The sequence below is a fragment of the Bison bison genome, unplaced genomic scaffold (genome assembly GCF_000754665.1).
Source record: "Bison bison bison isolate TAMUID 2011002044 unplaced genomic scaffold, Bison_UMD1.0 scf7180017864213, whole genome shotgun sequence".
Classification (NCBI taxonomy): Eukaryota; Metazoa; Chordata; class Mammalia; order Artiodactyla; family Bovidae; genus Bison; species Bison bison.
Window position 1 is genome coordinate 3,600,088 of NW_011494785.1, and position 14,701 is coordinate 3,614,788.

At 51.1% G+C, this 14,701-nt stretch overlaps 1 protein-coding gene across 1 annotated transcript in view; it reads left to right on the forward strand.

The window, feature by feature from the left end:
* Positions 1-14,701, forward strand: part of LOC104992348 (nuclear receptor-interacting protein 2-like) — a 27,189-nt gene that overhangs the window by 1,407 nt on the left and 11,081 nt on the right. Inside the window, 4 exon segments of the mRNA XM_010845209.1 lie at positions 61-237; positions 510-653; positions 1,293-1,467; positions 1,530-1,588. Coding sequence (XP_010843511.1) covers positions 61-237; positions 510-653; positions 1,293-1,467; positions 1,530-1,588 — 555 coding nt within the window.

Sequence of the window (14,701 nt, forward strand, 5' to 3'; positions counted from 1 at the left end):
CCACCACCGGCCCCCGGCAGAGCCCCCTGTGCCCCCTCCCTCCTGGCTGGGTCAAAACAGCTTCCTGACCTTCATCTCCTGTACTCCAATCTTCCTGGATGTGAACAGGAGGAAACAGGTGATCTTCAGGACGATGAAGGAACTCCAAGAGGTGGAGAAGCTCAAGCTGAGGAGTGAAGTGAGGGCGCCCCCACTCGACACCCACGGCAACATCCTTCCCCCCAAGGCCTCCAAGAAGTAAGAGGAGCTCCCTCGTCAGGGAGCCCACCTGTGTCCAGGTGACCCCTCCCTCTTCCATTCCTCTTTCTGATGCTTTACCTTCCCTCCCCCGTGGTCCTGAAAACCACACTCTTGTCTGAACATAGCTGGAGGGGAGGGGTGGAGGCCAGGGAACCACAGCACAGGAGGGGCTTGATGACTTAAGGGGAGTTTAGGGGATCCAGCTGTGTGCTGTACACCTGCCAGGCCCTGGGGATACAGAGACATGTCATTCAGTCCCTGCCCTCCAGGAGCTTCCGCAAGGCAGGTACCGCTGCACACATGTGGAAAGACGGCTCTCAATGCCAGCCCACACCCTCCAAGTACCCAAAGTGTGAGACAGACAGTGGATGTCGTGAGGACGTCAATTATCAACAGAAAGAGCCAGAGGCAGAGTGAAAGTGTTAGTTGTTCAGTCATGTCTGACTCTTTGCGACTCCATGAACTGTAGTCCCCCAGGCTCCTCTGTCCATGGGATTCTCCAGGCAAGAATACTGGAGTGGATTGCCATGCCCTTCTCCAAGGAATCTTCCTGACCCAGGGATCAAACCTTCAACTCTTAACGCCTCCTGCATTAGCAGGCAGGTTCTTTACCACTGAGCCACCAGAGAAGCCCTGTATTCAACTCTGTTGTGTGAAAATTGGACTTCCCAAGGCAGAACTGAACACTGCACGTCTGCAGATCAGGGCCAGAGCGTGGTGGGTCAGAGCAGGAAGGTCTTCTGTAATTGTGGTGTTGAGAACAAGGAGTATGGCATTGGTGGAGGAGGCGGGAGGGCTTAAAAAATAGCTAGAATCTGAATGAGTCCCTTACAGACCACAGGGTGGAAGACTACCAACCACATAGCATGATGTCACCAGCCTCACGTCAAAACATACACGCAGGGTGCAGGCCACTGGGCTTAGGTCCGGGTCTAGGTGGGCAGAGGGCTGGAAGGGGTCCCCATGGGCTGATGGCTGGCAACATCACCTCCCCAGCCCTGTCCCGAGTCTCCCTTTTGACCTCTGTCCTCTCTGCACCTTTCCCCCGACAGGTACCGGCACTTCTCAGCTGGTGGGAGGTATGAGCCTGGGGGCCTCCAGCTCATGCCCAACCCTCTTCCCAATGATCTGGCCAGGAGCTGGCCCTGCCCGAACCCGCTGCCTCACTACCGGGAGCAGGCGGCCAGGCTGGCCTTGCTGCCCAGCGCGCCTCTGAGCCAGGACCTGGTGAGGAACTACCAAACCCTGCTGGAGAGCCGGGTGGCCTTGCCCCTCCACTGTCCCTCCAGGGCCCGTTCTGGCAGAACCTCAGTGAGAAGGAGACCTGGACACCTGTAGAAGCCTCCAGGTGTGTGGCACCATGGTGGGCACACAGAGCCCCCAGCTGTGGTGTCTCAACCCGAGGACCTTCAGCAGGAAGTCTCAGCGGCCAGAGGACTCAGGCTTCTGCAGACAGAGCCTCTCCACCACCCTCCCCAGCTTCATCTGTACCCCAGCTTCTGGAGACTCTACTGAGATTCTAATCTGTTCTCTCTTGCTTGGAGCGACCACTCAAGGCAGATGGGAGGACTGGGGAGAGCAGAGGAGGATCCAGTTCCTGGCGAGAAGCGGTGTGTGCCTGTGTGTGTGTCTGTATGTCTGTGTCCACGTGTCTGTGTGTGTCTGTGTGTGTGTGTCTATATGTGTATGTCTGTGTCTATGTGTCTGTGTGTGTCTATGTCTGTGTGTGTGTCTGTGTGTGTATCTGTGTGTCTGTGCGTGTCTGTGTGTGTGTCTGTGTTTCTGTGTGTGACTGTGTCTGTGTGTCTGTGTGTGTGTCTCTGTGTGTGTGTATGTCTTTGTGTGTGTGTCTGTGGTCTGTGTCCATGTGTCTGTGTGTGTGTGTCTCTGTGTGTGTGTCTCTGTGTATGTCTGTATCTGTGTGTCTGTGTCTGTGTTTGTGTGTATATGTCTGTGTGTGTGTCTGTGTGTGTATGTCTATGTGTGTCTGTGTGTCTGTTATATATGTCTGTGTCTGTGTCTGTGTGTATATGTCTGTGTCTGTGTGTGTGTATGCCTGTGTGTGTGTCTGTGGTCTATGTGTGTGTCTGTGTGTGTGTGTCTGTGTGCGTATGTCTATGTGTGTCTGTGTGTATATGTCTGTGTCTGTGTGTGTGTATGCCTGTGTGTGTGTCTGTGGTCTATGTGTGTGTCTGTGTGTGTGTGTCTGTGTGCGTATGTCTATGTGTGTCTGTGTGTATATGTCTGTGTCTGTGTGTGTGTATGCCTGTGTGTGTGTCTGTGGTCTATGTGTGTGTCTGTGTGTGTGTGTCTGTGTGCGTATGTCTATGTGTGTCTGTGTGTATATGTCTGTGTCTGTGTGTGTGTATGCCTGTGTGTGTGTCTGTGGTCTATGTGTGTGTCTGTGTGTGTGTGTCTGTGTGCGTATGTCTATGTGTGTCTGTGTGTATATGTCTGTGTCTGTGTGTGTGTATGCCTGTGTGTGTGTCTGTGGTCTATGTGTGTGTCTGTGTGTGTGTGTCTGTGTGCATATGTCTGTGTGTGTTTGCATGTGTGTCTGTGTCTGTGTGTGTCTATGTGTCTGTGTGTGTGTGTGTCTGTGTATATATCTGTGTGTGTTTGTGTGTGTCTTTGTGTGTATATCTGTGTCTGTGTCTCTGTATGTATATCTCTGTGTGTTTGTGTGTTGTGTGTGTCTCTGTGTGTATCCATGTGTGCTTGTGTGTCTCTGTATGTGTGTGTACATGTGTGTGGTGTGGGGAGAGCATGTGGATGATGAGTTATCTCCACTCTCAAAGCCCATTTGGAGCAAGACTGGGATTGGTCAGGACACAGGAAGCTTCTTAGGCAAAAACAACCTCTATTCCAGCCCTCCCTGGACCACGTGAAGTCTGGACAGAGCCCGGAAGGCACCCTGCTGGGTTGTGGGTCCCACACAGAGTTTGGGGGAGCAGAGGTCAGCCCAAGGCTGTGCTGGAGGAGGGAGAATTGGGTCTGAGGAAGGCTGACCAGGCCTCGGCAGAAGGACAGGAACAAAGTGGAGATTTAAGGTAAAAGTGGCAGCAGTTGCCCCAGAGCCACACCTTAGGGCCCGTGCTCACCCCAGGGCCTCAGCTTTCACACTGGAGGTGGGGGAGGAAGGTGGAGACAAGGGACCTCAAGCGGAGGCAGGCAAAGCGCATGGGTCAGAAGGGTGCTGACCGGCTGGGTGGAAAGTGGGCAGGAGGGGCTGGAGAGGGAGAAGCTGCAGCAGGGGCCCACCTCCCCTCCCCTCGCCCATGTCATACCCCCACGTCAGTGACCTTCCCCAGCTGGTTTCTCCAGGCTTCTCTGCCCCCTGCCCTCTTTGCCCACTTGTCTTGAGCCCGTGGGAATCAGGAGGCACCTGGGAATCAAATATCACCAGGGTTCCAGCCCTGGTCTAGCCGCTCACCAGACGAGCACCCTCTGACAGGGTCCTTGTTCCCCCTGGGCTCTCAGCTTCCTTCTCCGCACAGTGGGAACCACTAGGGCAAAAATAAGTGGAATAGGGCTTCCCTGGTGACTCAGTGGTTAAGAATCTGCCTGTTAAGGCAGGAGACACAGGTTTGATCCCTGGTCCGGGAAGATCCCACATGTCTCAGAGCAACTACGCTTGTGTGCCACAATCATTGAGCCTGTGCTCTAGAGCCCGGGAGCTGCAACCACTAAAGCCCCCGTGCCACATACAGACGCCTATAGGCCCTAGAGCCTGTGTTCTGCAATGAGAGAAGCCACTGTAACGAGAAGCCAGCACGCTGCAACTAGGGAGTAACCCCCACTCACCACAACTAGAGGGAACCACGCAGCAACGAAAACCCGGCACAGCCAAAAATAAATATAAATAAATAACTTTTAAAAATAGATTAAAGAAATAAGTGGAATAAATAAAAGAAACAAGTGGCAAACCTGCAAAGTGACCTCCATACCTGCAACTGTCAATCATTATCTATAGAATCAGAGAAATAAAAGAGTGGAAGATGATTCAGTCTAAGGCATCAAGCACTGACACAGGCAGCAGTGTGGATGAACTTTCAACACTGAGCGGGAGACGCCAGGCACAAATGGGAGCATACCATTCAATTCAATTTCTAGAAAGTGTCCAGAATAGGCAGTTCCTTACAGACAAAGATGAATCAATGGGGCTAGGTGCTGGGGAGGGTGCTGAGTGCTTCACGGAGGTGTGGGGTTTTCTCTTGGAGGATGAGAATGTTTTGGAACTACACAGACATGCTGGCTGCACAAGACAAATGAATGAGATGCCTCTGGATGATAAACTTTAAGATGGTCCATGTCATGTGAAAGTCATCTCAGTTAAAAAGAATATACAGCATTTCCAAAGTTCCTTCCAGATCCAAATCGACAATTCTACACCACGGTCCTTATCCTGGCCGCCCTCCCCCCATGGTGTGGGGTCGGTGGGGAGGCCCGGAGCCAGGGGGTGAAGGCTCCAGGGCAGTGTGGGGTTCAGGGATGGGCCTGTTCTCCTCGCTCTGGATTAGGAATGGGAGCTGGAAGAGGAGGCCCCTTCCTTGCCTTTGATCCCGACATGTCAGAGGAGGAAACAAGGGTTTGGATGGTAAGCTGAGGCCCAGGGAGAGGTGACTGGCTCCAAGCCACACAGTCAGGTGGTCCCTGCCCTCCTGGTGCACCCTGGGCTCCAGGGCCCTGCGGTTATCCTGCTTCTTGGGCCACTTGCCCATCAGGCCTGAGTTTTGTCACCCCAGCAAGAGAAGCCCAGGGGACACTTAGAGGGTTAATGTGAAGTTTTAGGGGGATGGGAGAGAGGAGAAAACCTCATCCTCTCTGGCCAGAAGCTGAAGCCCGAGGAGCAGAGGCATAAGGAGCGTTTCACAGATGCCTGCCTTACAGACCCAGCCCCCTTCTCCGAAGGCAGGCTGCCGGCCTCCCTCGGGACCTCCACTCCAGCCTCCACCCTCCTGCTCTGCTCTCTGAATAGCGGCCTCCTTCCTGCAGGTGGCGCTGTCGGGCCATCTGGTCCGTCACAAGTCAGAGATGCAGAGGCCAGGCTTCTGGAATTCCTGAATCCCACTGGGCCATGGGGCTCCACAGGTCCTCCTGGTTCTAAGGATTCTTCAAAGCCATCCTCAGCCCAACCAGCCCACATCACAGGCATCACCCCTACCCCGGCCCTCCCACATCCACTCACAGATGTGGAGTTCTCCAAAGCCTCTGGGGGTGATGCCCCTGGTGCCTGGGCCCATCTTAAGGACCTCCTCTCTCAGATCCAAGAGAGAGGCAGGGTTGGAGCCTGCCCGCCCTCATCCTGCACCCCTCCCCAGGACACCCTGTGCTCTGCTGGGTGCCACCAGCTTCAGGACACGAATGGATCCCAGCACAGAGGCTCAGAGCCACTCCTGGGTCCTCCCTCCCTCCGCAGCCTCCCTCTCCTTCGGCCGGGTTCTGGCTCATAAGTGGGAGGCTGGGGCATGAAGCAGGGCTGGGGACTGTGAGACTGGAAGCTGGGGAGCTGAGGGCCCCTTGGGGAGTCTCAGGGCAGCCAGCCGTGACCTTCAGTCTTCATCTCCACCGCCTGGCTGCAGAGCTGACCCCTGTCATTGCCATGCCTCAGAATGCCCCACCGCTGCTCTGGGCTGCCAAGTCAGAGCCACCATCCTCTGCCCAGGCTGCCCAGACCCACTCCTGGCCTCCCGCGATGCACTGGCCTCCCGTCTCCATCCTCCGATGACCTGCTTGCTCAAGCCCTTCACCATCCTGCGTCTCGTCCACCTCCAAGCCTCTCCTGGTTCAGGCTGTCCCCTGAACGACACCACTTTCTCTTCTCATTACCTGGGATAACTCATTGCTATAGCCTGCTTGTCATTATGTCTAGTGGTTTCCGTGGCTCTTCATAGACTCGCCCATCTCAGGGGAATCTCGAGCAACACATACTCTGCACCTTCCCAAAGGCCCCCCTGGAAGAAAGCTGCTGCATCCCAATATAGTACAGACTCCAAGGCAGAATCAGGACACGTGGTTTCCCCTTGCCCAGCATCGCTTTCCCTGGACGACCACTGAGCACTGCCACGAGACAACACGACAGGCTCCCTGGGCAGTAACCAGTGGCTTCTTTAGCAGGAGTATCACTAGAGCGACACCTGCCACCCCGGGCAGGTCCAAAGCTTAGGCGAGGAGAAAGAGGAATTGGAGGGAAACGGAAGCAGGAAAGGAAGTCTTAAACACAAGACGGGCACGTGGGGCTGGGGGGAGACAGGCTGAAGCCAGAGGGAAGGCAAAGCAGGATTCCAAGCCCCCTTTTCACCCCCATCAGGCACGTGATGTCCAAGATGTTCAAGGGGAGGTGGACATCTTTGCCAGATTCCTTGAGGGCACTTACAGGATCAAGATTGGAGTGCAGAACCCAGGGAGAGGGGCAGTTAGAGGGTCTGGCAAATGAGTCCCATGGTGCCAGGGAAAGGGGGTCTGGAGTGACTGCCAATGGCCATCAGCAGATTCTGCAACTGGAAAGAGAGGGTGGGATGCTCAGCAAGCTGGTGTCCCAGCGCCTGAGTCCTTGGTAAGAGTAGCACAGTTCCTCCTGGGTCCTGGAGTCCTGCCAGACAATTCAGTCGGCAGACCGTCTGTAAAAATGTTACTGGAACGTGTGTAGGGTCCAGCTACTTGCCGCTCAAAAGCCAGTAAACAGGCCAGGCTGATGGAAAGGAAGGTTTGCTTCATTTCAGATGCCTGCAACTAGGGGGCAGAGTTGGGAGAATGGAAGTTTGTCCAAAGGCCTGCTCCCCCAACCACTAGCAATCAGTGGGGCAAGAGCTTTTATAGACAGAGGGAGGGGGGTCCATGCAGAAACAGCACAGTCAGCTTTGACCGTCATCTTGAAATTGGTCCTCAGTGGTCTGACTGGCGTCATCTTGATTGTTTTCAGTACAGTTAAGCTTCAGTTCCCGAGTCGGTTTGTTTCCATTTCTTTGAGGCCAGTTCTCAGAATTGTGGCAACTCAAATCATGGGTGCAATCTGGTTGTCATGTAATTAACTTCTTCCACCTGGGGTTTCAGTATCTATTAAGCAGCTCATAGGATATAGCTCAGAATATTATCCACAGCTCTTGAGAAGGAACTAGAGGTCCCTGACTATGTTTAATGACTACATCATTATTATTTGGTCTCCTTTGACTGTTTTCCTTTGTTTCCACATTTCTCATTTCTCTGGTTAAACTTATTTTTGACTAAAGTTTCCCATAGATAAAAGGCAAGCAAAGGACTTGGGGTTGGGTGGGGGTGGGGTGGGGCAGCAAGGACAATAGGGAGAGAGAAGGGACCAAAAAAAAGAAAAAGACTCTGCCCTTATAAAGGCTAATATCTGGTGGGAAGATGGACAAGCAAACAATTGTAAATAGTGTGAGAAATAAGGTAAGAGATGCTTGACCCAGCTGTGCTATGAGAGCAGAGGGGAGAAACCTCTAGGTCAGAGCCTGTATGCGTGTGTGTGTGTGTGTGTGTGTGTGTGTGTGTGTGTACAGGAGTGCTCACGTGAAGATGAACGTCACCTCCCAAACAGCAGCAGGTGGGTACCCAGAACTCTGTGTGTTGGACAGGGAGTTGCAAGCTTTCCATGAACCAGCCCACATCACCCTCCCAACACGATGAGGAAGGACCCACAGGGTCCTCATTTTAGAGACAAGTAAACCCAGGCCTCCAAACCCTCTTAGCCAGTTTGCTGTTATGCCTCTCACTCAAACTTCACAGCCGTTCTGCAGATGACACGTTAGCTCAGTTTTACAGATGAGGAAGTGATTGCGAAAGATGAAGCGCTTCACCCAAAGTCACCCAGCTAGTGAGTGAGCTGGGAGACATGACCGAGTTTATCTGAGTCCCACATCCCGTGCTCAGTCTGCCTTCATCAGTGGAGACGAGCACTCTGCCTTTTTGTGCCTTGTTCTTGTTGTCTTTCTTATTGCTATGTTTTGTTTTTTTGTTTGCCCTGCGAGGCTAACGAGATCTCCATTCCCTGACCAGGGACTGAACCCAGGCTTCGGCAGTGGAAGCCCAGAATTCTAGCCAGTGGGCCACCAGGGAACTCCTAACACCTTGTTTTTTGTCATCTAGGAAACACGAGGAAAGTATCTTAGCCTGAAGTGTAAATAGTGTTCCTAGACTGGTAGCCTTTGGAATATCTCCCTTTTGGGGGTGAAAATTGTTGTTATTTAGCCACTCAGTCATGTCCAACTCTTTGCCACCCCATAGACTGGCTTTGTCCTTCACTATCTCCAGGAATTTTTTCAGACTTATGTCCACTGAGTCGGTGATACTGTCTAACCATCTCATCCTCTGCCTCTGCCTTCTCTTCTTGCCCTCAGTCTTTCCCAGCATCAGGATCTTTTCCAATGAGTTGGCTTTTCACATTAGGTGGCCAAGGTATTAGAGCTTCAGCCTCAGCATCAATCCTTCCAATGAATGTTCAGGGCTGATTTCCTTTAGGACTGACTGGTTTGATCTCCAGGAGGTAGGAAGAAAAATTTCAAAACTGGCCCAGCCTCCTGGGACCCTTGCTGGACAGGAGAATTCTGGAAAAAGCGTCATGCCTGTCTTGAGTAGATCTGATAGGGCCGGAGGAGAAAGCCTGAAATAGACCTGGCTGCCCTCACCCTCCACAGACCCGAGGGAGCTGTTTGTCCAGCTCTGAATAACCATTCTAAGGAGGATGTCCTGGGAATTTCCTTATGTGGCAGGGCGTTTGACTAGATGACTTCACAATGCTAGATGGACTCTCCCCCACCTCCATCTCTAACCTCCGCGATAAGAAACAGCACTACTCAGATTCTTCTTAAAAAGAAACTGTGTAAAGATATGTAAAGACATCAAAGGTTATCACAAGGAAGGTGGGAACCAGTTCATCTCCATGTCTACCGAGGCTTGGACAAGAGAGTGGGGATTTTGAAAACAGCTACAGGGATTCCCAGGTGGCTCAGACGATAAAGAGTCTGCCCACAATGTGGGAGACCTGGGTTCAATCCCTGGGTCGGGCAAATCCCCTGGAAAAGGAAGTGACAATTGCGTCCAGGATTCTTGCCTGGAGAATCCCACAAATGGAGGACTCTGGCGGGCTACAGTCCATGGGGTCTCAAAGAGACGGACATGACTGAGTGACTAAGTACAGCACAGATGATGCTAGTAGTAAAGAACCTGCCTACCAATGCCAGTGCAGGAGACAATAGAGACTCGGGGTCGATCCTGGGTCAAGCAGATCTCACGGAGAAGGCAATGGCAACCTACTCCAGTATTCTTGCCTGGAAAATCCCACGAATGGAGGAGCCTGGTGGGCTACAGTCCATGGGATCATAAAGAATCGGACACTCCCTTCACAGGGATTTAGATTAGACACAAGAGCTTTCTGATAAGGTGAAGAAAGGCTGGAGTGGATTTTGCCAGGTTCCAGGAAACAAGTTGTGAATCTCTTTAAACCTGTGATGTCTTGCAGAAATATAAAGGAGCCACATATACAACTTTAAATTTCTTAGCTGCCATATTTGAAAAGAAAAAAGAAACAAGGGACGTTAATTTCTATAACATATTTTATTGAACCCAACAGATCCAAAATACCATCAATAGAAAAGTAATGTAGGGACTTCCCCGGTGGTCCCGTAGTTAAGAGTTCACCTGCCAATGCAGAGGGAGTGGGTTTAATCCCTGGTCGAGGAATTAAAATCCCACCTGCCCTGTGGCCAAAAAATCAAGATGTGTAACAGAAGCAATGTTGTAACAAATTCAATAGAACTTTTAAAATGGTCCATATCAAAAAAATATTTGTTTAAAAAGTAATGTAATTTACATTTTTAAAATGAGATAATTTCTATTAATGAGATAGTTCACTTTGTTTTTGGTATTGTCTTCAACATCCAGCACGTATTTTATCCTTACAGTGTGTCTCAGTTCAGACTGGTCCTATCGCCGCTGCTCGGTAACCATGTGTGGCCAGTGGCCATGCATCAGTCAGCACAAGTCTCAGATCACTAATGACTGACACCCCATGGAGAGACAAGGTGTATCTGGTTTTACCTGCAGGCAGAAAGCTCTCCAGAAGTCCTGAGAATCTGTGGGGGTGAAGGCCCAGAGAGCAGTACCTCCTAGCGCCTCTCAGCCTTCCTTGTTGCCAGAAACACACGATCTATCACCATCTGCAGTTCTGAGAACCCGCTGGGCAGGGCTTTGTGTGCCCTTTCGGTAGAGGGAACCCTGACCCCGAGGGTCTGTCAGGTCCAGGGTCAGTGACTTGTTGACCACTGTGGGTTAACACTGCCCAGGAGAATTGGGAGGTTGGGATTGACATATACACACTGTTGGTATATCATGTATAAAACAGATGGCTAATGAGAACTGAGTACAGCACAGGGAGCTCAGTGCTCTGCTGTGATCTACTTGGGAAGGAAATCCAGAAAAGAGGGATAGATGTAGACTTATGGCTGATTCACTGTGTTGTACAGCAGAAACTAACACAACATTATAAACTAATTATTCTCCAATTAATTAAAAAGACAAAAGCACCGCTTGGGAGAGTGAGGAAATTTTCCGTGCTGGCCTCCTGGTTGATCTCTCCGCATCTTGCTGGTGTGAGTGACTGGTCACCAGATGGGGGCACCAGCCCGGGCAGAGGGGTTGGAGGTCTACTGCACCTAGGGTGTGGTGTGGGAGCATCAGCCCAGGCCAGTCTGGCCCATGTTACCCCCGGCTGCAGCACCTCCGCCAGGTACCTTACGGCCTGCCCCCTCCCCTGTGCTCATCTCCACACAATGTCATTTGCCCCACGCTCATCCCTCCGTCTCCTCTGCCCTGGTGTATCCTCCAGCACCCAGCCCTCCCCGGCATCATCCATGCAGTTGTCTATAGTCTGCCTTCCTCATCAGGATGTGAGCTGTATGGAAGCAGGGCTCCATCTGGCTCACCACTGTGCCCCCAGGGTCTCGCTCAGTGTCTAACACACAGTGTTGCTGTTCAGTCGCTCAGCCGTGTCCAGTTCTTTGCGGCCCCATGGACTGTGGCACACCAGGCTCCCCTGTCCTTCACTGTCTCCTGGAGTTTGTTCAAACTCATGTTCATTGAGTCAGTGATGCCATCCAACCATCTCAGCCTCTGTCGTCCCCTTCTCTTGTCCTCTTGCCCTCAACCTTTCCCAGCATCAGAGGCTTTTCCAATGAGTCAGTTCTTCGCATCAGGTGGCCAGAGTTCTTCAGCTTCAGTAACGTGGGGCAAGGGACAAATTTACAAAGGAAGAAGCCAAGGGATGCAAAAAGCAAGAGTCTCCTTACCCCCGAGCCTGTGGGACCATGAGACAGTGAGAGAGCCAATATTAATTTAAGCCACAGAAACAGGGACCAGCTGGACCCCTTCTGCAGCCACATTCCAGAGAATGGTATTTCCTGAGCACGACTGGTTCCCAGGCCTCGTCAGATCCACTGGGAAAGAGGTGACACTGTCCCCAACCTCTCCCCATCCAAACTTCAAACGCCCGAGTCCCCCATCTTCTTCTCTATTTTCTAAAAATATTTATCTATTTGGCTGTGCCAGGTCTTAGTTGAGGCATGAGAATTCTTAGTTGTGGCATGTGGGATCTAGTTCCCTGATCAGGGATCAAACCTGGGCCCCAACCCTTGGGAGCTCAGAGTCTTAGCTACAGATGACCAGGGAAGTCCCCCCCCGTGCCCCGCCAAATCCCCCTTCTACACCACAGGAGCTTGTACGGTCCTGTGGGATGCAGACACACGCTGGGAAACCCATCTAGGCTGTCAGCCCAGCCTGAGGCAACATGGCTAAGCCCCCGAGGGTCCCCTCATTCTTAACCGTTGACTGTGGCCCCCCTCCAAAGAATGTATTAATAAAGGACTCTTGAAGAAAGACATTGAAGACTTTTCAGACCTAGGGAATGGAAGGCTGAGAATGAGGTTGGGGGAGATACCTGTCAACATGGGCCTGCCGGGTATCCTTATATACAGAGTCCACGTGCACGGTTAATCCCACTGTAACAACCAGAGACCCTGGTACATGCCACTGGAGCCTCTTCAACCTCTGTGCCCGGCTAATATGGGGGTAATGGGTATCCAGGCATGGGAGTGGAAGGGAGCTGGAATATTCCACTGAAACTGAAGCCACAGGAAGCCAGGATGTGGGGGCTGAGCTGGGTAAGTGGAATCACACCAGTATTTGGTTTTCAGTCCACACTCGCCATCTCCCTCGTGCTTTGGCTTTGGCACAGCAGGGACCGAGCAGGACTCGGGAGACAGGCAGGAGGCTTTGAGTCCTGGCTGTGCCCTCGACCTCAGAACTTGACCTTGAGTAAGTTTTCTGAGTCTTGGTGTACTCGCTTCCTGGGGCTGCCGTAACAAAGCCCTGAAACCTGGGTGGCTTCAAGAGTACAAATGTGTTGTCCTGCTGTCCCGGGGAAGCTGGAAGCCAAAGGTCAAGGTGTGGGCAGGACTGGGCAGGACTGTTGCCTCCTGAGCGCAATGAGGCAGGATCTGCTCCAGGCCTCTCTCCCGGCTGCTGGTGGTTTGCTGGTGACCTCTGACCTTTCTGGTCTGGACACACACCACCCCACCCTCAGCCTTCATGCTCACGTGGTATTCTTCCCAACTGCAGATCTCGCAGGGTCCAAATTTCTCCTTTGAAGAAGAACACTATTTGAGCTATTTCAAATCCTAAAAGACGATGCTGTTAAAGTGCTGCACTCAATATGCCAGCAAATTTGGAAAACAGCAGTGGCCACAGGATTGGGAAAGGTCAGTTTTCATTCCAATCCCAAAAAAAGGCAATGCCAAAGAATGTTCAAACTACTGTGCACTCATCTCACACGCTAGCAAAGAAATGCTCAAAATTCTCCAAGCTAGGCTTCAACGGTATATGAACCGTGAACTTCCAGATGTTCAAGCTGGATTTAGAAAAAGCAGAGGAACCAGAGATCAAATTGCCAACATCTGTTGGATCACTAAAAAAGCAAGAAAGTCCCAGAAAAACATCTGCTTTATTGACTACGTCAAAGCCTTTGACTGTGTGGATCACAGCAAACTGTGGGAAATTCTTAAAGAGACTGGAATACCAGACCACCTGACTTGCCTCCTGAGAAACCTGTATGCATGTCAAGAAGCAACAGTTAGAACTGGACATGGAACAACAGACTGGTATATTTTCATCTTGCTTATTAAACTTCTATGCAGAGTACATCATGTGAAATGCTGGGCTGAATGAAGCACAAGCTTGAATCAAGATTGCCAGGAGAAATATCAATAACCTCAGATACACAGATGCCACCACCCTCATGTCAGAAAGCGAAGAAGAACTAAAGAGCCTCTTGATGAAAGTGAAAGAGTGAAAAAGTTGGCTTAAAACTCCACATTCAGAAAACTAAGACCATGGCATCTGGTCCCATCATTTCATGGCAAATAGATGGGGAAACAGTGGAAACAGTGAGAGACTTTATTTTCTTGGGCTTCAAAATCACTGCAGATGATGACTGCAGCTGTGAAATTAAAAGACACTTACTCCCTGGAAGAAAAGCTATGACCAACCTAGACAGCATATTAAAAAGCAGAAACATTACTTTGCCAACAAAGGTCAGTTTAGTCAAAGCTATGGTTTTTCCAGTAGTCATGTATGGATGTAAGAGCTGGACTATAAAGAGAGCTGAGCGCTGAAGAATTGATGCTTTTGAACTGTGGTGTTAGAGAAGACTCTTGAGAGTTCCTTGGACTGCAAGGCAATCAAACCAGACAATCCTAAAGAAAATCGGTCCTGAATATTCAATGGAAGGAATGATGCTGAAGCTGAAGCTCCAATACTTTGGCCACCTGATGCGAAGAACTGAGTCACTAGAAAAGACCCTGATGCTGGAAAAGATTGAAGGTGGGAGGAGAAGGGGACGACAGAGGATGAGATGGTTGGATGGCATCACCGACTCAATGGACATGAGTTTGAGCAAACTCCGGGAGATAGTGAAAGACAGGGAAGCCTGGCGTGCTGCAGTCCATGGGGTCACAAAGAGTCAGACGAGATAGAGCGACTGAATTGACTGACTAAAGAAGGACACACCCATATACACAATGGAATATTACTCAGCCATAAAAAGTAACGGATTTGAGTCAGTTGTAGTGATGTGGATGAACCTAGAACCTGATATACAGAGTGAATTGGGTCAGAAAGAGAAAAATGAGTATCATATATATGCATACGCATGGGATTTAGAAAAATGGTACTGATAAACCTACTTGCCTCGGAGAAGGCAATGGGACCCCACTCCAGTACTCTTGCCTGGAAAATCCCATGGATGGAGGAGCCTGGTAGGCTGCAGTCCATGGGGTCGCTAAGTCGGACACGACTGAGCAACTTCACTTTCACTTTTTGCTTTCATGCATTGGAGAAGGAAATGGCAACCCACTCCAGTATTCTTGCCTGGAGAATCCCAGGGACGGGGGAGCCT